General features: G+C 42.1%; 1 protein-coding gene and 1 long non-coding RNA gene across 2 annotated transcripts; one reads left to right on the top strand and one right to left on the bottom strand.

Annotated features, from left to right (window-relative positions):
* The first annotated feature begins 383 nt into the window (after positions 1-383).
* LOC134761131 (uncharacterized) lies at positions 384-23,891 on the top strand. The gene is made up of 3 exons (XR_010139418.1): positions 384-439; positions 23,271-23,445; positions 23,777-23,891. It is a non-coding gene; the product is annotated as an uncharacterized LOC134761131 (long non-coding RNA).
* FETUB (fetuin B) lies at positions 12,185-25,520 on the bottom strand. Its single transcript, XM_002832761.4, has 7 exons — positions 24,720-25,520; positions 24,260-24,370; positions 22,841-22,928; positions 20,483-20,652; positions 18,992-19,093; positions 14,068-14,151; positions 12,185-13,106 (listed from the first exon to the last, which is right to left on the bottom strand). The coding sequence occupies exons 1-7, from the start codon at positions 24,942-24,944 to the stop codon at positions 12,738-12,740; spliced, it is 1,149 nt and encodes a 382-aa protein (XP_002832807.3). The 5' UTR covers positions 24,945-25,520; the 3' UTR covers positions 12,185-12,737.
* Between the last annotated feature and the right edge of the window lie 1,311 nt (positions 25,521-26,831).

Raw genomic sequence — 26,831 nt, 5'->3', positions numbered from 1 at the left:
TGCTATGATCTGCCACTGCAGAGAATTTTATACAGAATTTCTGAAACACATGCAATTGATTAAACAAAACCTTGATACATTTTTGTTGTGTAACTGGGGGTGTTCACCTTGACCCTGGGTTCAAATAACCATCAACAAGCTGTAAATGATTAGTGGGTCCTGGGGACAGAAAGTTGAGAAATGCTGCTGATGAGTGGGTGGAACTGTGATCTGCACAAATCTGGATTTTTCTAGTAGATAGCAGATCTAAAGTACGTCTTTGAACATAAGCAGTGCCTATGTTGGTGTAGGGGGTGGGGCTAGGGATAATTTTCCTCCGTCTGCCTGTCTGTCTCAGCTGGAAATCTCCATCATCAGTCAGTGGACTGATGGATCATGGCACTAAAACTCCTCAGTAGAAGGCAGCTGCATTATCTAAGGGAGGGAACATGTTAAACAAGTACCATTATAAAAGGAAGTGACTTCAGGTAAAATAGAATAATGAAGAGGCTATCGTTTTGAAGTCAGATCTGAATTTCTAACCTGGCTCTATTACTTTCTTACTGTGTAATGCTGGGTAAGCAACAAAACTTCTCTGATAATTAGTTTCTTCATTTATGAAATATGGATTGATACTTCTTGCCAGGCTTGTGTGATAATTAAATAAGAAAACAGGCTGGGCACGGTGGCTCATGCCTGTAATCCCAGCACTTTGGGAGGCCGAGGCGGGCTGATCATAAGATCAGGAGATTGAGACCAGCCTGGCCAACATGGTGAAACCCTGTCTCTACTAAAAATACAAAAAATTAGCTGGGCATGGTGGCGGGTGCCTGTAATGCCAGCTACTTGGGAGGCTGAGGCAGGAGAATCACTTGAACCCGGGAGGCGGAGATTGCAGTGAGCTGAGATCGCACCACTGCACTCCAGCTCGGGTGACAGTGTGAGATTCCATCTAAAAAAAAAGAAAGAAAAAAAGAAAGCAACCAATATAATTCTTGGCATAGAGTAGATGCTGAATAAGTGATGCTATTTATTATTATTAGTGTGCCTGTGAAGAAGTTGGGGATACCTCATGCCATCCCAATTCCCTGCAAAAAGAATTGATTCACGTGGAAGAGGATGGTGGTGAGAGTAAGAGTCAAATAGTTGGATGCCTGTCCCACTGTGAGAAGGGATGAGCATTGGGGGACTGGGCTATGATACAGCTGACCCCCTACCTTCACCCTTCAGAAGAAACCCATATACGTATATGCAACCCTCAGATCAGCAGAGCCAGCAGCATCAGAAGGGACCAGAGGGAATCAGCCTAGGTTCCGTCCTCACTGCCAACAAAGAGCCAGTTAGGCAGCATCTCCATTCCTCCCTGTTCTGTCTACAGTGAGTGTCTGTGAGAGTCTGCAGTAATGTCTCTCAGACTCGGCTTCATGTTAGAAACACCCCAGGAGCTTTAAAAAGTCCTGATGTCAAGGACTCCCTGCAGGACAATTTAATCAGAATCTCTGGGAGTGGACTTTGGTATTGGTAGTTTTAAAACTCCTAGGTAATCCAGTGTGTGCAGTCAAGGTTGAGAATCACTGGGATTCTAGAGTGAACTGAAGAGAGGGAAAGGATTTGAAGACAGAAAGAAAAGGGAGGTATATGAAAAGTAGATCTCATTTCCACAAGTCACAGGGTTAATGAGTGCAACATGTTTTGAATAATGTTTGCAACTGAACTTTTAATGTCAGTAACCCTGATTTTTAAATACCCAATGGGACCAGTCCAGTGTAACGGAGAATGACAGGAATGTATGAAATCTGGTCAAGGTGTTAAGAGGCTCCAACCCAGTGGGGAAGGGGAAAGCTATTGGTTAAAACAAAAACTGTTTTGGGTTTTTGTTATTATGAGTTGAGCTCCTTAATGAAGTTTTTCTATTATGGCTGTATTGGCTGCACCCTAAATGGGGTGTCCTGGGTGAACCAAATATTGGTGTAGGGAAAGGAATGGGAATGTTGAGGGAATGGGAAGAGGCATCAAGAGCAGGAATATAATTTTCCTACAGTACTGTTCTGCTGACACTAAGGAGTACCTCAGGGAGTCATGCATCCTCTTCCTCTTGCTTTATTGAATCTTAAAGAGCGATACAGTATTAATGATTCCATTCTAGCAACTGGAGCAGCTTCACGGGAGAGAGCACATTAAGTGTGCTGGGATGGTAATGGTGGGGAGGAAGCTGGATGGTAGTAAGAGAGACATTCTGTCCTGAGAACTGTGATCCAGGAAGTGATATTTGGCTTTGGGGATGGTTCCTATTAGCATGATGGGAACTAGAGAGTAGCCTCAGATGGAAGTGCTGACTTTACACAGATGGTATCTTTCATGCGCGTCCGTGTGAAGAGACCACCAAACAGGCTTTGTGTGAGCAATAAAGCTTTTAATCACCTGGGTGCAGGCGGGCTGAGTCCGAAAAGAGAGTCAGTGAAGGTAGATAGGGGTGGGGCCGTTTTACAGGATTTGGGTAGGTAAAAGAAAAAGGGGGGTTGTTCTCTGGCAGGCAGGAGTAGGGGGTCACAAGGTGCTCAGTGGGGGAGCTTTTGAGCCAGGATGAGCCAGAAGAAGGAATTTCACAAGATAATGCCATCAGTTAAGGCAGGAACAGACCATTTTCATTTCTTTTGTGGTGGAATGTCATCAGTTAAGGTAGGAACCGGCCATCTGGATGTGTACGTTCAGGTCACAGGGGATATGATGGCTTAGCTTGGGCTCAGAGGCCTGACATTCCTGTCTTCTTGTATTAATAAGAAAAATAAAACGAAATAGTGGTAAAGTGTTGCAACAGCGAAAATTTTGGGGGATGGTATAGAGAGATAATGGGCGATGTTTCTCAGGGCTGCTTCAAGCAGGATTAGGGGTGGCGTGGGAATTTAGAGTGGGAGAGATTAAGCTGAAGGAAGATTTTGCGGTAAGCGGTGATATTGTGGGACTGTTAGAAGAAACATTTGTCATTTAGAATTATTGGTGATGGCCTGGATACGGTTTTGTATGAATTGAGAAACTAAACAGAATAAGAGAAGGAGAAAAACAGGTATTAAAGGTCTAAGAATTGGGAGGACTTAGGACATCTAATTAGAGAGTGCCTAAGGAGATTCAGCATAGTCCTGCCAGCAAAGATTATTTATTTACTTCAAGAGTTAAGAGTGGCAGTTTGGGGATAGCAGCAGGAGATATCAGCTATGATGGCTTGGAGAAACAGTGTAAACTGGCAGTGTAAACAAGAGCAGGGCATGTATGAGTAGTTGAGAACAGTGAATAGGAGTATGACTAGACAGAAGATAGTAGGGATGACAAGTTTTTTGGGGCAGAGTCTAAGTTGGTCTGGTGTCTGGAATGAGACTGGGGCTTAATAAAAAGGAGCATCTATACAGGAGCTTAAATGGGCTGTACCTTGTAGCATTCTGAGGACAGGCCTGAATTCTGAGAAAAGAAAGAGGTAAAAGTATTTCTAGCCCCTTTTAAGTTGGTGGCTGAGCTTGGTGAGGTGTGTTTTTAAAAGACTATTAGTCCGTTCTACTTTTCCTGAAGACTGAAGACTGTAAGGGATATAAAGGTTTCACTGAGTACTAAGAGCCTGAAAAACTACTTGGCTGATTTGACTAATAAAGGCTGGTCTGCTATCAGACTGTATAGAGGTGGGAAGGCCAAACCGAGTAATTGTGTCTGACAGAAGGTAAGAAATGACTGTGGTGGCCTTCTCAGACCCTGTGGGAAAGGCCTCTACCTATCCAGTGTGGGAAAGTCCTCTGTCTATCCAGTGAAAGTGTCTACCTAGACCAAGAGGTATTTTAGTCTCCTGACTTGGGGCATGTTGAGTAAAGCTAATTTGCCAGTCCTGGGCGGGGGCAAATCTCTGAGCTTGATGTGTAGGGAAGGGAAGGGGCCTGAATAATCCCTGAGGAGTAGTAGAATAGCAGATGGAACACTGAGAAGTTATTTCCTTGAGGACAGATTTCCACGATGGAAAGGAAATTAGAGGTTCTAAGAGGCGGGATAGTGGCTTGTACTATAGCATAGCTTGCCTTTGCTGGTGTGTGGTGATTAGGCCTGGTGGAACTACCATCAATAAATCAAGTGTGATCAGGGTGAGGAACAGGAAAGAAGGAAATATGGGGAAATGGGGTGAATGTCAGGTGGATCACAGAGATACAGTCATGGGGGTCAGGTGTGGTATCAGGAATAACGTGGGAGCCTGGATTGAAGTTCGGGTCAGGAACAATGGTAATTGTGGGACTTAACAAAGAGTGAGTACGGCTGAAGAAGCCAGGGAGCAGAAAGTATATGCGTCAGGTATGAGGAAGAAAATAGATTTTGGAAGTTATGAGAAATGTAGAGAGTGAGTTGAGCATAGTTTGTGATTTTTAGGGCCTCTAAAAGTATTAAAGCAGCAGCAGCCACTGCACGCAGACATGAGGGCTAGGCTAAAACAGTAAGATCAAGTTGTTTGGACAGAAAGCTGTAGGGTGCGGTCCTGGCTCTTGTGTAAGAATTCTGACCGCACTAACCATGCCTAGGAGGAAAGGAGTTGTTGTTTTGTAAGGGATTGAGGTTTGGGAGATTAATCGGACACAATCAGCAGGGAGAGCACGTGTGTTTTTATGAGAATTATGCCGAGATAGGTAACAGATGAGGATGAAATTTGGGCTTGACTGAAGTAATGGGGGCTGTCTGTGAAGCCTTGCGGCAGTACAGCCCAGGCAATTGGCTGAGCCTAATGGGTGTCAGGGTCAGTCTAAGTGAAAGCGAAGAGAGGCTGGGATGAAGGGTGCAAAGGAATAGTAAAGAAAGCATGTTTGGGATCTTGAACAGAATAATGGGTTGTAGTGGGAGGTATTGAGGATAGGAGAGTATATGGGTTTGGCACCATGGGGTGGATAGGCAAAACAATTTAGTTGATAAGGTGCAGATTCTAAACTAACCTGTAAACCTTGTCTGGTTTTAGGACAGGTAAAATGGGGGAATGGTAAGAAGAGTTTATAGGCTTTAAAAGGCCATGCTGTAACAGGCGAGTGATGGCTTTAATCTTTTCAAAGCATGCTGTGGGATGGGATATTGGCATTGAGCGGGGTAAGAGTGATTAGGTTTTAATGGGATGGTAAGGGGTGCATGATCGGTCGCTAAGGAGGGAGTAGAGGTGTCTTATATTTGTGGGTTAAGGTGGGGAGATACAAGGGGAGGATGTGAAGGAGGCTTTGAACTGGGGGAAAAGGCGGCAATGAGGTGTGGCTGTAGCCTAGGAATAGTCAGGGAAGCAGATAATTTAGTTAAAGTGTCTCGGCCTAATAAGGGAACTGGGCAGGTGGGGATAACTAAAAAGGAGTGCTTAAAAGAGTATTGTCTAAGTTGGCACCAGAGTTGGGGAGTTTTAAGAGGTTTAGAAGCCTGGCTGTCAATACCTACAACAGTTATGGAGGCAAGGGAAATAGGCCTTTGAAAAGAAGGTAATGTGGAGTGGGTAGCCTCCGTATTGATTAAGAAGGGGACGGACTTACTTTCTACTGTGAGAGTTAATTCAAGCTTGGTGTCCGTGATGGTCTATGGGGCTTCTGAGGCGATCGGGCAGCATCAGTCTTCAGCCGCTAAGCCGAAAAAATGTGAGAAGGAGTCAGTCAGACAGCCTTGGGCCAGAGTTCCAGGGGCTCTGGGAGTAGCTGACAGGTGAGTTGAACAGTCTGATTTTCAGTGGGGTCCTACACAGATGGGATACAGCTTAGGAGGAATCCTGGGCTGTAGGCATTCCTTGGCCTGGTGGCTAGATTTCTGGCACTTAAAGCAAGATCCTGATGGAGGAAGTCTTGTAGGAATGTTTGACTGCTGCAGCTGAGGCATGTGCGGCTGAGGCATTTTGAAGTTCTTGTATGCTGGAGGTGTGGCTGGGTTTTGTCTCATAGCAGAGGCAGGTAATTGTAACTCAGAAATGCGTTGCTGTCTGGATGCTTCTTCTCTATTATTGTACACCTTGAAGGCAAGGTTGATTAATTCTTGTTGTGGGGTTTGAGGGCTAGATTTTTGAAGTTTTTTCTTAATGTCAGGAGTGGATTGGGTGATAAAATGCGTATTAAGAATAAGGCGGCCTTCTGGCCTTTCTAGGTCTAGGGCGGTATAGCATCTAAGGGTTGCTGCTAAGTGGGCCATGAACTGGGCTGGGTTTTCGTCTTTACCTTGGGTAGTCTCTTTAAGCTTGTCATAATTAACAGCTTTGTAAGCTGCCTTTTTAAGCCTTTCAACTAGGCAGGAAATCATGTAATCTTGCCTAGCTATACCTGGGGAATTTGCCTGATAGTTCCATTGGGGATCTTCTCGGGGAACTGCCCTAATGCCTTCCTGGAGGTCTGGCTTGTGAAGCTGATGGTTATCAGCGTGAGATTGGGCTAGAGAAAAAACTCTTTCCTGTTCATCTGGGAAGAAGGTAGAAGTCAGGATGACATTTAAGTCACTCCAGGTTAAATTGTAGGACAGAGTTAGATATTGGAATTCCTGTATATATTTAGTGGGGTCTGATGAGAAAGAACCTAAACACTGACTGATCTGAGAGAGGTCTGATAGAGAAAAAAGTACACGTACCTTGACTATGTCTTCAGCTCCAGCCACTTCTCTAAGAGGAAATTGTTGGGCAGGTGGTCGCGGAACTAAACTGTAAGCTGGACCCGGTGTGAGGAGAGGAGGTGGTAGAAGGATTATAGGGTGGAGGAGTGGAGGCTGAGGAGGAATTGGGACTTAGCTCGGCCTGGTGACGAGCAGCCTGGGGAGGAGGAGAAAGGTCAGATGGGTCTGTAGAAAAGGAAGACTGGAAAGACTCAGCGACACTTGGGGTTGGGACTGAGGGGACAGGTGGGAGGGAAAGAAGGAAGATTTGGGATGAGTTGCATTGGGAACAGAGACTAGGGAAGGACCAACGTGTAAAAGAATGCCTGGACATCAGGCACCTCAGACTGTTTGCCTATTTTATGACAAGAATTATTTAGATCTTATAGGATGGAAAAATTGAAAGTGTCGTTTTCCGGCTATTTGCAACTACTGTCAAGTTTGTATTGGGGTCAAGCGGCATTGCAGAAGAAAATAAGATGCTTAGATTTTAGGTCAGGTGAGAGTTGAAGAGGTTTTAAGTTCTTAAGAACACAGGCTAAGGGAGAAGAAGGAGGAATGGAAGGTGGAAGCTTGCCCATAGTGAAGGAGGCAAGCCCAGAGAAAAGAGAGTAGAGACATGGAGAAGGGGTGGGGGATTCTTGCCCTCCAGAAAAGCAGAGAAGGGGTCAGGGCACGGAAATAGGGAGTGGGGCGCAGAGATAAGAGGTCGGGGCACGGAAATAACGGATGGGGTGCAGAGATAAGAGGTCGGGGTTCCTGCCCCTCCCCTAGAAAAGCGGGACTTGCCACTAAGGGTGAAGGACCAAGGCAGGTGTCCTTGCGTGGTCTGACACCTCTGAAACCTGAGTGAATAATCAGAGAGGCATCCCCGCAATGATTAAACACCAAGGGAAGGCTGCCTTCCTTAGTCCATGACTGGCGCCAGAGTTTTGGGTCTATGGATAAAATGTGTCTCCTTTGTCTCTACCAGAAAATGAAAGGAACTGAAATTAAGAGAAGGGAGAGATTGAAGTGTGGCGCCAAGATTAAATGGAGAAAGAGGTCGAGGGATAGTGAGGGAGGTTGGAGAAGAGAGTAAAAAGAGGCCGCTCACAGCATTTGAAATTGGTGAGATGTTTCTTGGGCTGGTCGGTCTGAGGACCTGAGGTCGTAGGTGGATCTTTCTCACAGAGCAAAGAGCAGGAGGACAGGGGATTGATCTCCCAAGGGAGGTCCCCCGATCTGAGTCACGGCACCAAATTTCATGCGTGTCCGTGTGAAGAGACCACCAAACAGGCTTTGTGTGAGCAATAAAGCTTTTAATCACTTGGGTGCAGGCTGGCTGAGTCCGAAAAGAGAGTCAGCGAAGGGAGATGGGGTGGGGCCGTTTTATAGGATTTGGGTAGGTAAAGGAAAAAGGGGGGTTGTTCTCTGGCAGGCAGGAGTAGGGGTCACAAGGTGCTCAGTGGGGGAGTTTTTGAGCCAGGATGAGCCAGGAGAAGGAATTTCACAAGATAATGCTATCAGTTAAGGCAGGAACAGGCCATTTTCATTTCTTTTGTTGTGGAATGTCATCAGTTAAGGCAGGAACCAGCCATCTGGATGTGTACGTGCAGGTCACAGGGGATATGATGGCTTAGCTTAGGCTCAGAGGCCTGACAGTATCTGGGCAGACTGGGCAGGTAGAATCTTCATCTTCACCTTTTCTTTTTTTTCTTTCTTTCTTTTTCTTTTTTTTTTTTTTTTGAGACAAAGCCTTGCCTGCTTTGTTGCCTAGGTTGGTGTATAGTGATGCCATCTCAGCTCACTGCTGCAACCTCCACCTCCCAGGTTCAAGCAATTCTTCTGTCTCAGCCTCCTGAGTACTGGGACTACAGGTGCCCACCACCACGCCTGGCTAAAATTTGTACTTTTAGTAGAGACAAGGTTTCACCATATTGGTCAGGCTGATCTCGAACTCCTGACCTCAGGTGATCCACCCGCCTCGGCCTCCCATAGTGGTGTGATTATAGGAATGAGCCACTGCGCCCTGCCGTCTTCACATTTTCATTCCGCATTTATGTTATTTCTGTGTGTCCTGGCCATTTTATCAGAAAAAAGAGTTAGCTAACAGAATTTTTATTCTTTAAACCTTTTTGACTCATAATAGAACACATGCTCTTTGCAAAAAATGTGGAAAATACAAAAAGCATAAAGAAAATTCACCTCTAATTCTACAACCATAAGGAAAACCAACTATTTATAATGCATAATTGCTTCATACACTTTTTGCTATTTGAATATATGTAATATATATGTTTTGCATCATTAGAATTATTCTGTACATACAGGTGTTTCTTTCCCTCCACTGTAGTTGAGTATGTATTTACTTATAACCTCTATTTTTTTCAGGTACTAATAGAAACCATATAAGCTTTATAAATGTTTTTGTGCTTTTATAGGATTTTAAAATTTTGAGTTATTTTAAGTATACAATTTTTAGTCATAAACACAATCCCTGCACAAAGTAAAAAAGCAAACAATATTTTAGAATATTGTAAAATAAAAATTAAGTCTCTTTCCTCCATTCTTCACCTCCCAAACTCTTTCCCAAGAGAAGGACTTTTAACAATCCCTTGTTATATATGGCTTAAATATTGTATTTTCCCTTAAGGTTGTACCATTAGGACTTTCTCAGATCATTAAATATTCTTCAGAAAGATTATTTTTGAGATTACATAATATTGGATGTTATATATGTGTTAATGTATTCAACATTCCCCAATTTTTGGCCATGTATATTGTTTCCAATTATTTGTTCTTATAAGTAATGCTACAGTGGACCTCTTCGTAAATCTCTGACTATGTCTTTGAGAATCACTAGAATTGTTTTGCCTAAGTTTGTTGCTTCCCAATTTTAGCAATTATGAGCAGATCTGCTGTGAATATCCATGTGTGGGTTTTTGTATGGACATAAGTTTTCAGATCATTTGGGTAAGTACCAAGGAGTGTGACTACTGGATCATATGATAAGAGTATGTTAAGTTTTGAAAGTAACTGCCAAACTGTCTTCCAAAGTGGCTGTACCATTTGCATTCCCAGCAGCAATGAATGAGAAGTTCCTTTTGCTCCATATCCTTGCTACCATTTAGTATTGTCAGTGTTCTGGATTTTGGCCATTCTGACAGATATATAGTGATATCTCATTGTTATAATTTGCATTTCTTTGGTGACATATGAAGTTCACTGAAGTTCAGCATTTCAGATGTTCACTTACCATTTTTTTGTTTTGGTAAGGTTTAAATCTTTTGCCCATTTTTATTTTTATTTTTTTAACTTCTATTTTAAGTTAATGGGTACATGTGCACATTTGTTATATAGGTAAACTCATGTCACAGGGGTTTGTAGTACAGATTATTTGTCAGGCAAGTACTAAGCCTACTACCAAACAGTCATTTTCTTCTGATCCTCTCCCTCTTCCCACCCTCCACCCTCGAGTAGGCGCCAGTGTGTGTTGTTTCCCTCTATGTGTCCATGTGTTCTCATTATTTAGCTCCCACTTATAAGTGAGAGCATGCGGTATTTGGTTTTCTGTTCCTGCATGAGTTTGCTAAGGATAATAACCTTCAGCTCCATCCATGTTCCTGCGAAAGACACGATCTCATTTTTTTAAAAAATGTTTTGCCCCATTTTTAAATTGGGTTGTTCATTTTCCTATTGTTGAATATGTTCATTTTAAACATTCAGCTGAGGTAACTCTTAATATTATATAACTAGAAATACTCAGCTCCTGAAATTTTGTTGTAGAAGATTAGTGTTAGCAATTTGCAAACTACTGATGACTTGAACACAAGAGCCTCAGATCAGTAATAAATGCAGCATTTTGCAGCTATTGACAAGGATGCAGATTAGCTTGTCTGCATGGAGTCTGCAGAGTAAGAAAAAAAGATCAAGGACTGAAAGCCAGAAACAGCATCTAAGAGATGAGCCAAAGAGGAGCCCAAGGTAGGATATGAGGGGGAGTGGTCAAAAAGGTAGAAGAAAAACCTGGAGGCTGTGGGACAAAATCGCCTTGAAAAAGTCTGAAGAGCAAGCAAAGTCAGCATTGCCAGATGCTTGAAAGTGTAAGTAAAAGTGAACATAATTTTTTTTTTTATTTAAAATAAAAGATTGTTAGGGAACACCAAGTCAGTGGGTTATGTGAAAAGATATGGATTAACATTACGGTGACCTAAGGAATGAAGAGGTGGTGGGGAAGTGGCAAGCATGGGAACAATCTAGTTTTTCACGAATTAAGCCATGGAAAGAGAAAGGAGGTGGTAGATAGAAGGAGAAACAAAGTCTGAGGCCATTCCCCATCCTTTAACAGTAGAGAAGGGCCTTATAGAACACCCCTTGGGAAACCCCAGTTGAGGCTCCTAATGGTTTCTCTCTGTTTGCCTCAGGGCCATCATTTGACTTTCTCTGCCTGGCCTTGTCTCCCAGGCTGACTCCACGAAATTGAATGACCCAGGCTCTCCCTGCTGGCTAGTTTACCATCGAGTTCAAACAGCCATTGGGAGGAGATTGGAAGGAAGCAGGAAGGGAGGGAGAGGGGAGGGTGCTTATTCCCTGCTCCTTCTCGCTCCAGCACCGGGTTCTGCAGGGGCTGCATCCCTCCACCAGGGTGGCTCCTGCAGGGTGGCTTCTCCACAGGATAGTTCCAACAGAGCGGGGAAGCCAGCCTCTCCTGCTCCTGCTCAGCCTCGGTGGCAAAGGCTCCCTGCTGATGCTGCTGTCCAGGTGCCTCAGCATCCCTTGGCCTTCCCTTCGCCTGAGCCACAAGCCTTCACTAAAGGTCCCTTCACTGAAGTCCTTTTCTTTTTTTGAGACGAAGTCTAGCTCTGTTACCCATGCTGGTGGCATACAGTGGCATTATCTCAGCTCACTGCAGCCTCCACCTCCCAGGTTCAAGCGATTCTCCTGCCTCAGCCTCCCGAGTAGCTGGGATTACAAATATGTACCACCATGCCCGGCTAATTTTTGTATTTTTGGTAGAGACAGGGTTTCACTATGTTGGCCAGGCTGGTCTCGAACTCCTGACCTCCAGTGATCTGCCCGCCTCAGCCTCCCAAAGTGCTGGAATTACAGGCGTGAGCCAGTGCACTGAGCCAACTGAAGTCTTTTTAGTTGAGCCACCTGAGTACAATTCTGCTTCTTTCAGACCCTGCCCAACAGGGTGTAAGACCCCACATGACACCCCCACATAATCACTTCCTTCTTATGAGAAGCAGATAAGAGGAACAGAGTGTGAATATTGCCTACTTCTCTTATGCAAATTATGCCGAGGCCTGTGTGCCTCTTCTAACAGCCACCAGGGTAGAGGACAATAGCTGCATCTGTAAATTATCTGTCAAAATGTCCAAAGTCTTATCAGCAGTGCATGTGTGCATGTGCACATATGTATTACTGAATGAGGGGAAATTGGTCCTGCAGTGTTTGAAAGAAGGAAAACGTAGACTGCAATTGAATGCTGTGATGGGCCCTCCTCTAACTGTCATAGAGAAATTATAACAGTGATGAGAACTGTCACGGTCTGCTGCTCCCACCGTGTCTAGCATAGGCCACATGTGCACTTCTCTTCTATGTGCCCCCAGCTCTACGTGAATTACCCCACTGTTGAGACCTGGAGACTTCCAGACAGATGAAAAGAGGTAGGGGGTTGGAAATGGTATGGGCCCTATGCAGCTAATACCTGTCCTGGAATTAAAGGGAATTTAGGGACTGAAACTGTGCTGGGCATTAGTTGCTCATGCCTCCTGGTGTTAGGGAAAGTAGCTTTACTCGTGCAATGCTTTCATGCTGAGATTTCAGCACATATATACTGCTGAAAAGATAAGTATCTTTATAAGTGAGTGGCTGAAGACATAAGAGGGGCATCTCTCCATGGTATGAGACTGCTCAATTTAGGAAGGGATGCAGCCCAGGGTACAAGGCAGTGTACAGGGTAGAGTGCAGCCCAAGCCGAGGGCTCAGTCTCGTTATTTCCAATCCCAGTCAACATGCTGAGACCAAGAAGAGTCAAAAAGGCGTCCTTCATTAGCCACGCTACGTGTGCACGCTCTGTCTCTGTCCATCGTCCCCCTCACCTCCCATCTCATTCGGCGCACCATACCCCTACAGAAGACTCTGTGTGATTCTCACGGCGGAAGGACAAGAGGGCTGGCATTCTGGGCTGGCCCTGGGCACTCAGCAGTGCGTGCTTTTTCTTTAGGGAAAGGCAGGACAACCAGCTTCTCCTCCATAGGCTCCAGGAAGAGGAAGGAAAGATCCAGGGTTTCTCCCTGGGGATTCGTGGTTAGGTCCAGATGCACAGGAAAGGCCTCCTGAGAGCCCTTTTCCTGGGAATTTTTATCATCCAAGTCAGGAAGATATTGGACAGATCCTCTTGGCCCAGCTTTGGAGGGGGAGTCTGTAGGGGGTGTGTTTTTCTGCTGGGATTCTTCCACCTTGGGAAGGTTTGTAGGTTTCTGGTTAACAGCAGAGTTTTCACTTCCAGTGGCTGGAGCCTGGAATGAGAACATTTTTGAATGCAGAGTTCCACAGGGAAGGTCCGCCCATGCCTAGTACCAGCCTAAGCTGATTTGTGCCTTTCTGTTGGAACATTTCAAAGGGAGACTAGGTAGAGGGATGGGCCTCCTGGTGAAAGGGTTAAAAAACAAAACAGATAAGGGCCAGGGGGAACCAGGACCTGTAGAAGCTTGACTGTGAGACTGTGAGTCTCACAATTTCAGAGCTGAATAATGGCCCAGAGAGGTTCAATGACTCACTGGAAGTCTCCAGCAAGCTATCTTTCTGTTCCCAGTAGTGGAAGCAGCAGGTGCCTTTCCTTGCTTGTTTATTCTGCACCAGGCCTTGTACCGCACCCTTCATTCAGGTCCTTTCATTTGCTTCTCACAGGGATCTGAATGATGCAGTGTTGCAATCCCATTTTATAAATGAGGCAACCAAAACTCAAACAGGTAAGTATGTGCCTGTTACACAGCTCACAGGTACCAGAGCAAAACTGGATCCCAAGTGTCCTGTTTCAACTGCCTCAAATATACCAGGCACAAATATACCTCAAATATAAACTGCCTCTCAAATATACCAGGCTACCTTATAATAAGTGCACAATAAACACTTCTGGAAAGGGATTGAATATTTTCATGGAAATAACTTCTCCCTGTGGCTTGAGGTAAGGTTTCTTTGGGACACTGAATTTAATGTCTCAGAGGCTTGAATCACATCCAAGCCAGCAGTTCCCTGTTTCTGAATTTGTCTTGCTTATTCTGCAGGACCATATTGTGACTGAAACAAGGCATAACAGGTCTTTGACTAGCTATCCTGTGGGTGTGGCCTCAGGGTAGCCTGCAGAAAGTGGTGAGCAAGGTGGTTGGGAAAATCAAAGGAGGGGGTAAGGTAGTGGCAGGTAACTATCGATAATCTGCTCTTCTTCACAGAAAGACAGGCAATTAGATTGAAAAATACCTGTGATTCAAAGAAGTCACAAGTCACAGAGACAAACTTTTCCCAGTGTGTTCGAGTCAGAGAACCTTTGCAAAGACCAACAGGCTAAAAGAGAAAATACAGTGTCATATGAGTACTACCAGTGATCACAGATGGAAATCAACTAGCTTTCTACTTGTGTAGATACACAGCCAATCAACATTTTTATGCTTCTACTATGTAACAGGTAGACTCTGAGTCAATTCTTTCTAGATCACCCCTACTAAGAAATCATCCAAATTAGGCTAAATTGCCTCCAATAATAAGAAACTAAGTATTTCTTGAGGAATGAAACTCTGTTTATTAAAAAAAATTCTTTGCGTTGAGTGGAAAGTTATGTCTATACAACTTCTACCTCTTGGCCTTAGTTCTACCCTTGGGTCAATTAGAAAACGTGTTTTCATCTTTTATGTAGCAGCCCTTTAAGTGTGTTCCACCTGAGATTTCTCTTCTCAGACAAAACCACTCTCAGCTCCTTAAATTTCTCTTTACTTAAAAGTAAAGTAGCTTTATTTCCTTATTACAAATGTAATAGTTAGAATATAGATAAACAAAAGAAAATAAAGACCTGTAAATTGCATGAAATATATTTGTTACCTGTAGTGATTTGATTTCTTTTCTTCCTATGCATATACATTTTTCTTCTACAAAATAGAGTCATATTATATATATATTACTTTATAACTCTATTTTGTCACTTAACAATATATTATAAAAACCCTCTTATGGCATTGAATGATCTTCTAGGGTTTTTAAAATAATGGCTACCTAGTATTCCTCTGTGATGTTTAACAAGCTCTCTTTTGTTGGACGGCTAGATTGAATCTAATTTTTCTATTGTTTAAACATCGAAGTTATATCTTTTCATGTATTCCTAGTTACTTCCTTAGGATAAATTCCTAGAAGAGGAATTTTAGAGTCATACCGTATGTACATTTTCAAGCATAAATAGAATGTTATAATAAAATGTTGCCTCAGTTTCTAAAGAAGAGCTCTTAAGTATATCCACATAAAATTTACTAAATTTGTCTAAAAATAAACTAAAAATGGAACTACCATTTGATCCAGCAATCCCACAACTGGTTATCTACCCCCCCACCCCTGCCAAAAAAGAAACTACTATAAGAAAAAGACAACTGCGCTTGTATATTTATCACAGCACTATTCATAATAGCAAATATGTGAAGCCGATGTTGTGTCCATCAATGGATGGTTAGATTAAAAGGTGATGTGCATGTGTGTGTGTGTGCGCACACACACACACCCATGGAATACCACTCAGCTATAAAAAAGAATAATATCATGTCTGTTGCATCAACATGGATGGAACTGGAGGCCATTATTCTAAGTGAAATGACTCAGAAACAGAAAGCCAAAAACCACATGTTCTCACTTAAAAGTGGAAGCTAAAGAAAGGGTATACATGGACACAAAGTGGAGTAACAGACACTGAAGACTCCAAAAGGTGGGAGGGTGGTGAGGGATGAAATACCATCCTGAGCTGGGTGTGGTGGCTCACGCCTGTAATCCCACCACTTTTGGGGGCTGAGGCAGGAGGATCACTTGAGGTCGGGAGTTCGAGACCAGCCTGGTCAACAGGGTGAAACTCTGTCTCTACCAAAAATACAAAAATTAGCCAGGTGAGGTGGCAGGTGCCTGTAGTCCCAGCTACTTGGGAGGTTGAGGCAGGAGAATCGCTTGAACCCAGGAGATGGAGGTTTGCAGTAAGCTGAGATTGCGCCACTGCACTCCAGCCTGGGCGACAGAGCAAAATTCTGTCTCAAAAAAGAAAAAAAAAACAAAAACAAAACACCCTGAATACAACGTACACTATTTGGGTGATGGATACACTAAAAGCCCAGACTTCACCGCTATGCAATATATTAATGTAAGAAAACTGCACTTGTATCCCTAAATCTACAAAAAGAAAAAAAGTGTCTAAACAGATTGCCTAAATATCACTCTGTCACTCAGCTCCAGAGCATATTAAAAAAAGACTAGAAATTCCTTAAAGTGGGAAAAGCTATTAAAGTATGAACTGTCTGGGGAATGGTGCTTCAGCCTTTTCCTTCTTTTCATCACCAAGTCACAAAGAGGAGGGGCTCTCAGAGAACCTTCTGGAGAAACTGCAGTTACTTGCATCAAGGAGATCTGGCCACTCCCACCCTAGCTAGGATTTGCTGAGCTACCAAAGTTCATAGGCCTACCTGGCGCTGACACTAGAGTGGATCACAAAGGGACTTTATGAGTGTGCTGAACATGTGAGCCCTAGAGGCTGGGAACACATGTGGCATCCAGATTTAAAAGGGAGAAGTAAAAAGCTATCTATTTTCAGGTGACATGATCATATAGAAAATCCTAAGAAATCCACTAGCAAACTATTAGAACTAATAAATGAGTTCATCAAGGTTATAGGATATAAGATCAATATAAAAAATCAATTGTCTTTCTACACACTTTCAATGAACAATCCAAAAATGAAATTAAGAAGACAGTTTCATTACATTAGCATCAAAGAGAACAAAATATTCGAAGAGTAAATTGACCAAAATAAATGAAAGTTTTGTACACTGAAAACTACAAAACTTTGTTGAAAGAAATTAAATGAGTTCTAAACAAATGGAAAGATACCACATATTCATGGAACTGAAAACTTAATATTGTTAAGATGACAGTAATTTCGACGTTGATGTACAGATTCAATGCAATCAAATGTATCAAATTTCCAACTGCCTTTTTAAAAATAGAAATTGACAAACTGGTCCTAAAATCAGCATGAGAATTCAAGGCATCCAGGATACCCAAAGCAATCTTGAACAAGAAGAACAAAATAAGAGGACTTAAATGTTCCAATCTCAAAACTTACTACAAAGCTTTGTAGTATTCAAGACAGTGTTATACTGGTATAAGCTTAGAAGTGTAGATCAATGGAATAAAATTGAGATTAAAGAAATAAACTCTTACATTTATGGTCAATTGATCTTCAAGAAGCATGCCAAGACAACTACATGGGGGAAAGAATAGTCTTTTTAACAAATAGTGCTGGAAACATTGGATATTCACATGCAAAAGAATGAAGTCGAACTCCCTGCCTCACACCGTGTACAAAAACTCAAAATGTGTCATAGGCCTACATATAGGGGCTTATTTCTTTACTTTCAATTTTATTCCATTGATCTACATATCATTCTTATACCACCAAGACACTGTCTTAAACACTGTAGCTTTGTAGTAAGTTTTGAGTTTGGGAAGTATGTCTTCTTATTTTGTTGTTGTTGTTGTTGAAGATTATTTTGGCATTCTGGATCCCGTGCATTTTTACACATGTAAATCTTGGTGATTATGGATTAGGCAATGGTTTCTTAGACATGACATTAAAAGCACATTCAAAATAAGAAAAAATATATATAAATAGAACTTCATCAAAATTTAAAACTTCTGTATTTCAAAGAACGTTGTCAAGAAAGTGAATAGACAACCCAGAGAATGAGAGAAAAATACTTAAAAATATATATCTGATAAGGACATTGTATCTAGAATATGTAAAGACTCTTATTATTCAACAATGAAAAGATAAGCAATTGGATTTTAGGTGGGCAAATGATTTGTGTAGACATTTTTCCAAAGAAAACGTACTAATGGATAATAAACACATTAAAAGATGCTCAGCATCATTAGTTATTAGGAAAATGCAAATAAAAATCATGATGAGGTACCAATTCATGCCCAGTAGGATGGCTATAACCAAAAGAAAGATCATAATAGGTGTTGGCAAAGATGTGGAGAAATTGAAACCCTCATACATTGCTGATGGGATTGCAAAACTGATGCATTCACAGTGGAAAACAGTACAGCAGTGAAAGGGTTAAACATGGAGCGTTTTTTGTTGTTGTTGTTTTTCATATGACAAAAACTCCACTCTGAGGTATATACTCAAGAGAAATGGAAACATATGTGTACATAAAAACTTGCACACTTGCTCATAGCAGGAAACAACTCAAATGTTTATCAACTGATAGATGGATAAACAATAAACAATATCTATGCAATAAAATATTATTTGCTAAGGAAGAGGTAAAACTACATCTATTTATAGATGGAGAAGCTTTGAGAACACTATGCTAAGTGAAAGAAGCCAGACACAAAAGACCATATGCTGTATGATTCTATTTATATGAAATGTCCAGAATAGGCAAAGCCATAGAAACAGAAAGTAGGTAAGTGGTTTCCAGGGGCTTGGTAAGGTGGCAATGGGGAATGACTGTTAGTGGGCATGAGGTTTCTTCTGAGGCTGATGAAAATATCCTAAAATAAGAAAGTGGTGATGGTGGCACAACTCTGTGAACATACTAAAAACTACTGAACTGTACACCTTAAATGGATGAATTTTACAACATATGAATTATTTCTTAATAAAGCTGTTACTGTAAGTAAATGAGAGGAAAAGTATTTTGGTGCATTTTGCCCAGTTGCACTCCAACACATCGTGCCAAGTTAAATTCCCACCAGGTGTGTTCCAGATGGCTTCAAGGCACACTTTCCTTGGATGCCTCTTTGAATGAAGGCCTATTTGACTTTGTCCTTCTTAAAGAGTGGTCCAAGGAATGGAACACCATGCTGTATTACAAACGTAACTGGATTGTGTTAGACTGAAGCAGGGCCATTACCCATCACTGAGATGTCTATATTTTACAGCTCTATATAATCACTTTTGCAACTACTGATGAAAATTGCACTTACAATTGAATGCAGTCTGGATCTGTCTAATCTCTAACTAGTCAGATGCTCCTTGAGGGGAAGAAAAGCATCTCATGCCTTATGACACCTCATATGTAATTTATGCTCCACAAACACTTAGAGATGATCTGTGAACACTCAAATTATGAAGACATTCAGAAAAACTCACCACAGAGTCGGAGGACTGAAGTGAACAGCTGCTGGCCTGGGATTTGGTACATGGTGATTCTTTAATTAAGTATTCCACAAAGTAAGAAGGGCCAACCACCCACTGTTATGAGACAAGAGTTGAGACATAAAAATCAAACATTTCTGCCTGGGGAAAAGACTCAGGTTTGGCACCATTATATCTACAGAAACAATATGTCACCAGAGGCATTGTCAAGGCACATATCTGTTGTTCCACAAATCCCCACACTGATCAAACCATGTACCATGATTTAATTATTAAGAAAACATAATCTCACACCTTTCTTCTCTTCTTTAAGATTTGAGGCCTGGCATGGTGGCTTACACCTGTAATCCCAGCACTTTGGGAGGCCAAGGCGGGCAGATCATGAGGTCAGGAGATCAAGACCATCCTGGCCAACATAGTGAAACCCCATCTCTACTAAAAATACAAAAATTAGCCGGGCATGGTGGCGCATGCCTGTAATCCCAGCTACTCGAGAGGCGGAGGCAGGAGAATCCCTTGAACCAGGGAGTTGGAGGTTGCAGTGAGCCGAGATCGCGCCACAGCACTCTAGCTTAGCGACAGAGTGAGACTCTGTCTCAAAAAAAAAAAAAAAAAAAAAAAAAAAAAGATTTGAATGGGCCCTAAACACGTTCTTTTGATTTGTTTATTTTTCCTTATGTAGAATTGTCTTTTAGATTTTTCTGCTTATGAAAGAAATATCGGGCCAGGTATAGTGGTTCATGCCTGTAATCCCGGCACTTTGGGAGGCCAAGGCGGGTGGATTGTTTTGAGTCCAGGAGTTCGAGACCAGCCTTTGCAACATAGTGAGACCCAATCTCTACAAAAAATACAAAATTAGCCAGGTGTGGTGGTATGCACCTGGAGTCTCAGCTACTTGAGAGGCTGAGGTAGGAGGACTGCTTGAGTCCACCCTGGGTGACAGAGTGTCTCTGTCTCAAAAAATAAAAAGAAAGAAAGAAATAGAGAGAGAGAGAGAAAAAAAGGAGTGTCTCTGTCTCAAAAAATAAAAAGAAAGAATGAAATAGAGAAAGAAGGAAAGAAATCAACATAATCTAAATACAAATGAGCCTTCATTTTCCCTAATCCATAAAATTCAACACCCACTCTGGTCTTAGAGTAAAAGTTATGTTGTAAAATGGTCCATGATCAGTCACATTTGAGAATACAGCAGTAAGTGGTGAACGTATGGATAATCCCCCAAGGAGACTAGGAGTTCATTTCTCTTCTTGCCTTAAGGTTAGGGAAGCAAAATCAAGCCGCCTGACTCTTGTAGAAATGCCATGGAATCACTTAGAAAGTGAAACATGATACAATGGGCATCAGGTCTATCAAAGTGGGGAAAGTAGAGAAAGGTATTTTGGTTCTAATCAAAATGAGTGCCTTAACATTCTCCTCCCAGCTTAGGAACCTACAGCAACAGTTATGAGACACACTGTGTAACTGGCTTGAGCAGTTTAGCCTTACCTGGCTAGAAGCCCTGGTGACTTTGAAGAGAGAATACTGCTTGAACGTGTTCTCATTGTTGTATTTCGCAAGAGAGTCGGTGGCAGCCTCCAGCACTTGGCGACTGGAAGAGTCAGTGGGTATGGAGCTTGGGCAGTCAGGGCACGTCATGTAAATCTTTTTTTTTGAAACTGTTGATGCCAATAACAAAAGTTTTTAAATATTATTAATTTTCAATAAATCATATGACTGCAAAGAGGCAAGGATGGGGCGAGGAAGACATTTTCTGGAATAGAAGTTAGCTGTCAGCAGTGTTTTCTGTAATGACCATGTATTACTTTCACAATTAAAAAAGAGACCAAAGCAAAGCAAAGTTTTCACCTCACACACATTTACTCTGAGAATTTTGTTCAAAGACATGTAATATAGCATATTAAAATAGGACCTTTTCCTCCAACTAGTTCACTATCTTTTCTCATTATTGACCCTGTAAAGTAGACTGAGTGTCTTCAGAGGTTGGGATTTCATTACCGCAATATCTTATATACTTTTCAGTTCCTAACACCGAACATCATATCTGATACATAGGAAGTGCTTAGTAAATGCTTGTAGAATGAATGGATAAGTGAATGGCATAGTAGAAGGCGGAACCGCACCCTGTTTTTGTTAGAAATGCAAGTGAGATCTGTCAAAGGATACAAAATTACAGCTAGATAAGGGGATAAATTCTAGTGTTCTAGACCAATGTAGGATGACTACAGTTAACAATAAGATAAAATTTCAAATAGCTAGAAGAAGGATATTGAATGTTCTCAACACGAGGAAGTGATAAAGGTTTGAGATGATGGATATACTAATAACCTAATCCGATCACAATACAGTATATATACGGAAATATCACTATATATGCCATAAATAGGTACAACTATTATTTATCAATAAAAAATAAGACTAAATATTTTTTTAAGAAGAAAAATGCAAGTGAGTCAGAAAACAAAATGGGTAAAGTCACTGTGTGACTGGGTAGAATGATCACATTAAGTACAGTCAGATTTCTGTTTGGGAGGAGCTGAGGGCAGTAAGCCTAGTGTGAAAGTCAAGGTACAGAATTTATCTTGAAGCTGCTTTTGCAGAGCAAACACATTGTTTTTAGAAATTTTGTGTTTATCTGCTTGCACTTGGGGACTGGTGGAGATAATGGGGGATTTCCAGCCACAGCTTGTCACTCCTGAATAATCACCACCTGTCACTTCCTGACCTCCCGTAGCTCTGATACCTATGACTTCCATTTAAGTCCTGAGACTGTTTACTACTTGCTGTTCGGTGAATCTTGCCTTCACAACCAGGAACCTTAAAGTGTGCCTAACAAAATGCTTGCTCGCTTGCCTTGTTATTCAAAGCAACCAGCAGCATTCTTATCTCCTGGAGCTTGTTAGAGATGCAGGATCTCAGGTCCTGACCAAGACCTATGGAATCAGAATCTACACTTGCACAGGATCCACCAGGGGAGCGACATGCACATAGTTGTTCGACAGGGGACCAAATTCTGTTTTCCCGCACTGTGGATGCTCTCTTTCCAAAGACCTTCCCTTGAGAAAAGGAAGGTCCCAAATGAATGCATGTGCATATTTCAAGTGTCATTAAGTTTCAGCCTCATTTCTAGTCCAATTATTTACTTAACAACATTACTGACACCTTCTACTTGATGGGAACTGAGGAAGGGTGCAGCAGGAGGAAGAAAGGAGAAACTATTCTACATGATATAAGATATGCGACCCTCATATCAAGGCAGTGCATTTTGTGTTCCCTGAGTAGTTTAGACAAAGTTTTATAGGAATGCAGATTACAAAAGCACCATTCCTTTCTAGAATAGAGAACACTGTGGAAGAAGTGGTGGTGATCCTTAAAGAATAGGTGTGTTCCAAGGTCAGAGGTCATCACGGGAGGGCATGCTCAGCAGAGGGAGAGGCACAAGCAAGACACAGAGACTGGAAAGTGCAGTGCATGTTCAGAAAACAGTGTGGCATCCAGTAGAATGGAGTGAAGAGTTGGTGTAGTCTGGGAAATAATGGCAGAGATAGCAAGAAAGGAAGCCTGAGGGAACAGTCATAGAAATTATACCATTTATGTCAGACTGAAAATGTAAGATCTGATGCAGCATATAAATGTAGAGGTAGTTTAGTAAGATTAATCATGGGAAGAGGAGCAGTATAGGATGAATTTCAGTAAGGAGGTAAGTACTGGAAATATTAAGAAACTGGCATTAAGAATAAACAGAAAATAAGAATGAGAGACACCCTATACATTCTTGGCAAAGCCCTGGTTAAGTATTCTTTTCCATCCTTTATTGAAACTAACAAAATCGTAGTGATTTCTTACCTGGGCGAAGAGTACAGTTATAAGCAGCTAAATAGAGAACTCTACTTGGGTTGTTCATATAAAATATTGCTTTGCATTGACCATAAACCTGAAACCAACAAATACATTTTATGACATAGCGAATGCAACTATGAGCTTTTAAAATACCTCCAAAATTAAAGTCAGACATTTTCTTTTAAAGTAGTTAGAAACTTAAGATCAAATTCTGTGGTTTTGGCTGGGAGGAACTGCAGTTGATGATCAAACTGTTTAACCTTTCCCTAGGACACAGCTAGAATATGTTTCCCAGCCTCCCCAACAGGTGTGACTGTGTATAATTGAGTTCTAACCACAGGAAGGTGAGCAGAAGTGAGGGGTAACCATTTCCAGATCTGGCTCATAAGGGTCTCCCACGTTCTCACTGTCCTCTATGCTCTTTCTCTGTGCACAGCTTGATGCAGATGAGCAGGTAGCCATGGAAGTCATGAGCTGAGGCTGCAGAGTCTAGAGCCAGAGCGTGGAATAAACTTGGGTCTCAAATCACCCCTGGAGCAAAGCCCCCATCTAATCAGGAACTTCTACTTTCAACTTTACATGCGTGAGAAATGAACTTCTATCATGTTAGAGTGAGTATACAGTTTTTGTGTCTGTGTTTTAGTAGCTAGTGTCACCATAAGAAATATAATTCACAACAGGATACTCACTTTTCAAAATCAAGTTGGGTACAGTTTGACCAATTGGCTACATGATTAGGAAAAATATCTTGATCAAATCGTTGTCTTCTAAACACTTATATCACTATTCTGCACTCACATTGTAAAGTTTTATATCAATTAATGAAAATTATCCCAGGATAATTAAGAATGAAATGAAATGGATTATCTATTTTCAAGTCTCTTCTATGATCATCTTTAGAAGATTAATTCTGAGGCCCTTTATTATGCTGTGTGGTTTCAGGAAATCCTTACACGGTGCCCTTGAGAGCTTTCATACCGCAAGTTATCCATTTTCCTCCCCTCAAACCTGGCATCGGTGTTTATTAAAACAAAGCAAAATAAAACAAATAGACAAAGCTCTACCTCCATCACTTCTGCAGTCTACATTAACCCCACATCCAGAATATTCATACCTCAGGTCTTCTTCTCACAATTTAAACACTGGTTCAGAGCCTAATAGAAGGTCTTGGAGGTAAAAACACAACTTGGGGCAACTTTTCCATTCTGTTCTGCATGACTGCAATGGGACTTCTCAGAAACTCCTCTCATGAGTTAAACTTTGTTCTGTCTAGAGCATTAGAATAAGCTCATGGGCACCTGCCAGGAGATTATAAAGTGGGCCATTTAAAAGATGGCAGATATTGAGCACCCTTGACCCTGTAGAAAGAGTGTACCTACTTGCTTTCCCTAGGGCCCTTAATGGTTTATAAAAACAAGCACTCACCGATTCAAAAAATATCCTCATTCCACAGTCTTGCCATGCCTTCTTACTGAGCACATGGCAGTCAGTCTCTAGCACATCCAGTGTGAGATAGAACAGAGATCCCAGGCCATCCTGTGGGAAGGGGTAGAGAAATGCAACACATTTCACAGGAAGCAGAAACCCAGAAAGACCACCACACACAAAAAAAACCCTGCTTTATGGGAAAGCCAAAGAATGTTTGTGAAGATGCCCCGTAAACCATTAAATCTGACACAAGTGTCAGAGTAGGATCACTGTTAACACTTGTTTTTACTAACAATAAGTGCGTTGTCGCTGACCCTGGCAGAGGAGAACACAGAGTTCTCGGCAGGGCTTCCAATATGGAAAACATCTGCCAGGGTGTCTCTGAGTTCCCTCACCCTGGCCAGTCTCTCCAGCTTGCCCACATCCCTGCCCCAGAGTGGGGACCATCACTACTTGCCTGTCTGTATTCCTGGGCATCGTTCACTCGGTTGAGTCTCAGCACATAGCCGTCCTTTCTGTCTTTGTTAATGTCCCGCAGGGCAAAGCCTGCAACTGCCAGCACATCTGAGTCATCGCAGCCCCGGGAGAGCAGAGCCGAGGGGTTGAGGGCCAGCTGGGGCAGAGACATTGCTCCGCAGCACAGGACTAGGGTGCAGAGTGCCAGGGGAAGGAGCAGACCCATTTTGTGGAGAACATGGGTCAGTTTGTGGAGCTGCAGGGACTGGCTGGCTTGTGAGGCTCTTTAAGGCAGACTTGAGCGGTTTTGTTACAATTGGAAGGGCTAACCAAGTTCACCTTGAATTCCGAACTTGGATTTTCCTAAGTCAGTACTTTGGATAGCATTTGCCAATGATTCTAACCTTAGACCCTTGAGCAACCTCATATCCACCTGTACATACAAACGAATTCAAGTTTCCCAACTGTTTCCCGAGAAATCATAACATTTGTTCAAGGCTCTTATGATTAGATTCTGAATTGCAGGTCCCCTCTTGAATAGGAATATAGAGGACTGTCCCATTCTCCCTGTCTCCCCTAGCACCTTTGCTGTGGAGGTCTCCTTGGCCACTCTAATATTTATCTCACTTCCCAGTGGTGCTTGGTGAATTCAGACTTCCTGGCTGACACTCTGTGTGCAAAGCCCTTGTTAGATCAGGGAGGTGGTTGAACCCCACAGTCATCTGCCAGAAGCACAGTTGAGATTCCTTAAGCACTTTGGCCATCTGGGTGGAAAATGTTCTACTTATCATCATTTAAGTTATTTTTAAACAATGACTTTTAAGGGGAAAAAGTCAAAGAGATATAAAAAGTTTTCACATCATATTTCAAGCCTATTCTTCCTTTTATGCATATGTATGGAAGCAAACTCATTAAGAGACTGAAACCCCATACTCTTGCTAAAAGAAAGATACTGAAGGGCAGGTGGGTGGCAACACATTGGTTGGGACTCTTGCCTTCTTTTTTTTTTTTTTTTTTTTAGCTTCTATTTGTGGTTCAGAAAGGTTCTACTTATTGGGACCATACAAAAGACAATTATCTTTTAAAAACTTTGTATTTCAACAAAAAACACATATCAGCAGTAGTTTGTCATGAGAGAAAAGAGACAAAATGGGAAAGAAGCCTCTAGAAGATGTTATCATGAAGGGCATTCTATAAAGCCCTAGTCCATGAGGTGAGTAACCACCCCCTAACTCTCCCTACTCCTAGCCCTTTCTTCCTTCCTATCTCTGTCCAAGGATTCTGCATTCAAATAAGTTTAGGAACTGCTGAATCCTTCTGTGTGCTTGCTGGTACACAGTGGTGGCTATTGTGTAATCCTGATAGTTACTTGTAACTCAACAAGCACTTATTGAGCAACTCCACAAATGCCAGGAACTGAGATAAGATTCTGGGGGAATCAAGGGTTAATAAAACTTTTAAGATTAATAAGATACAGTCTGTTATAGTTTGAATATGTCCCCAAAGTTCACATGTTGGAAACTTAACCCCAATGTAACAGTGTTGAGAGTTGGGGCCCTTAAGAGGTGATTAGTTCATGAGGGCTCCACCCTCATGAATGGAATATGCCATTATCTCGAAAGTGAGTTCCTGATGAAAGGATGTGTTTGGTCCCCTTCTCTCTTCCTTTCACCTATGTGATGCCTTCCACCATGTTATGATGTAGCATGAAGGCTCTCACCAGGTATAGCCCCTCGATCTTAGACTTCCCAGCCCCCAAAACCATGAGCCAAAGTAAGTTCTGTTCATTATAAATTCCCTGGTCCCTGATATTCTGTTATAACTACACAAAACTAACCGAGGCACAGCCCTAATTAATCTCTGGAGAGAAATAGTTTTTGAGGATTGATTGAAAAACCCAAATCTAAAGATCCCAGCTCCGTGGATGTGGGCTGTAGGCATTGTTTTCAAATAGGAACGATACTAAGAAAATGTGTACGGAAACCAGACATTCAGATTCTGGGGCACAACAAAGGTTTAGCTTCAGCTAGTGAGGAGACAAACATTCACTGAGCTTGAGCTATGTACAGAAAGAGGTTGAGAAGGATGTAGGGCCTGAGGACACAGAACAAAG

The sequence above is a fragment of the Pongo abelii genome, chromosome 2 (genome assembly GCF_028885655.2).
Source record: "Pongo abelii isolate AG06213 chromosome 2, NHGRI_mPonAbe1-v2.0_pri, whole genome shotgun sequence".
Taxonomy (NCBI): Eukaryota; Metazoa; Chordata; class Mammalia; order Primates; family Hominidae; genus Pongo; species Pongo abelii.
Note: the sequence above shows the minus strand (reverse complement) of the source record. Positions and strands in the feature narration are given on the sequence as shown.

Excerpts from the sequence above, each read along its gene's own strand:
- FETUB (XM_002832761.4), bottom strand. The coding sequence starts at position 24,944 with ATGGGTCTGCTCCTTCCCCTGGCACTCTGCACCCTAGTCCTGTGCTGC. Across the intron at positions 19,094-20,482 it reads TCACCAGGGCTTCTAGCCAG|TGGGTGGTTGGCCCTTCTTA; the intron begins GTAAGGCTAAAC and ends GTCTCATAACAG. Across the intron at positions 14,152-18,991 it reads TTCAGTCCTCCGACTCTGTG|CCTGTTGGTCTTTGCAAAGG; the intron begins GTGAGTTTTTCT and ends TTTCTCTTTTAG.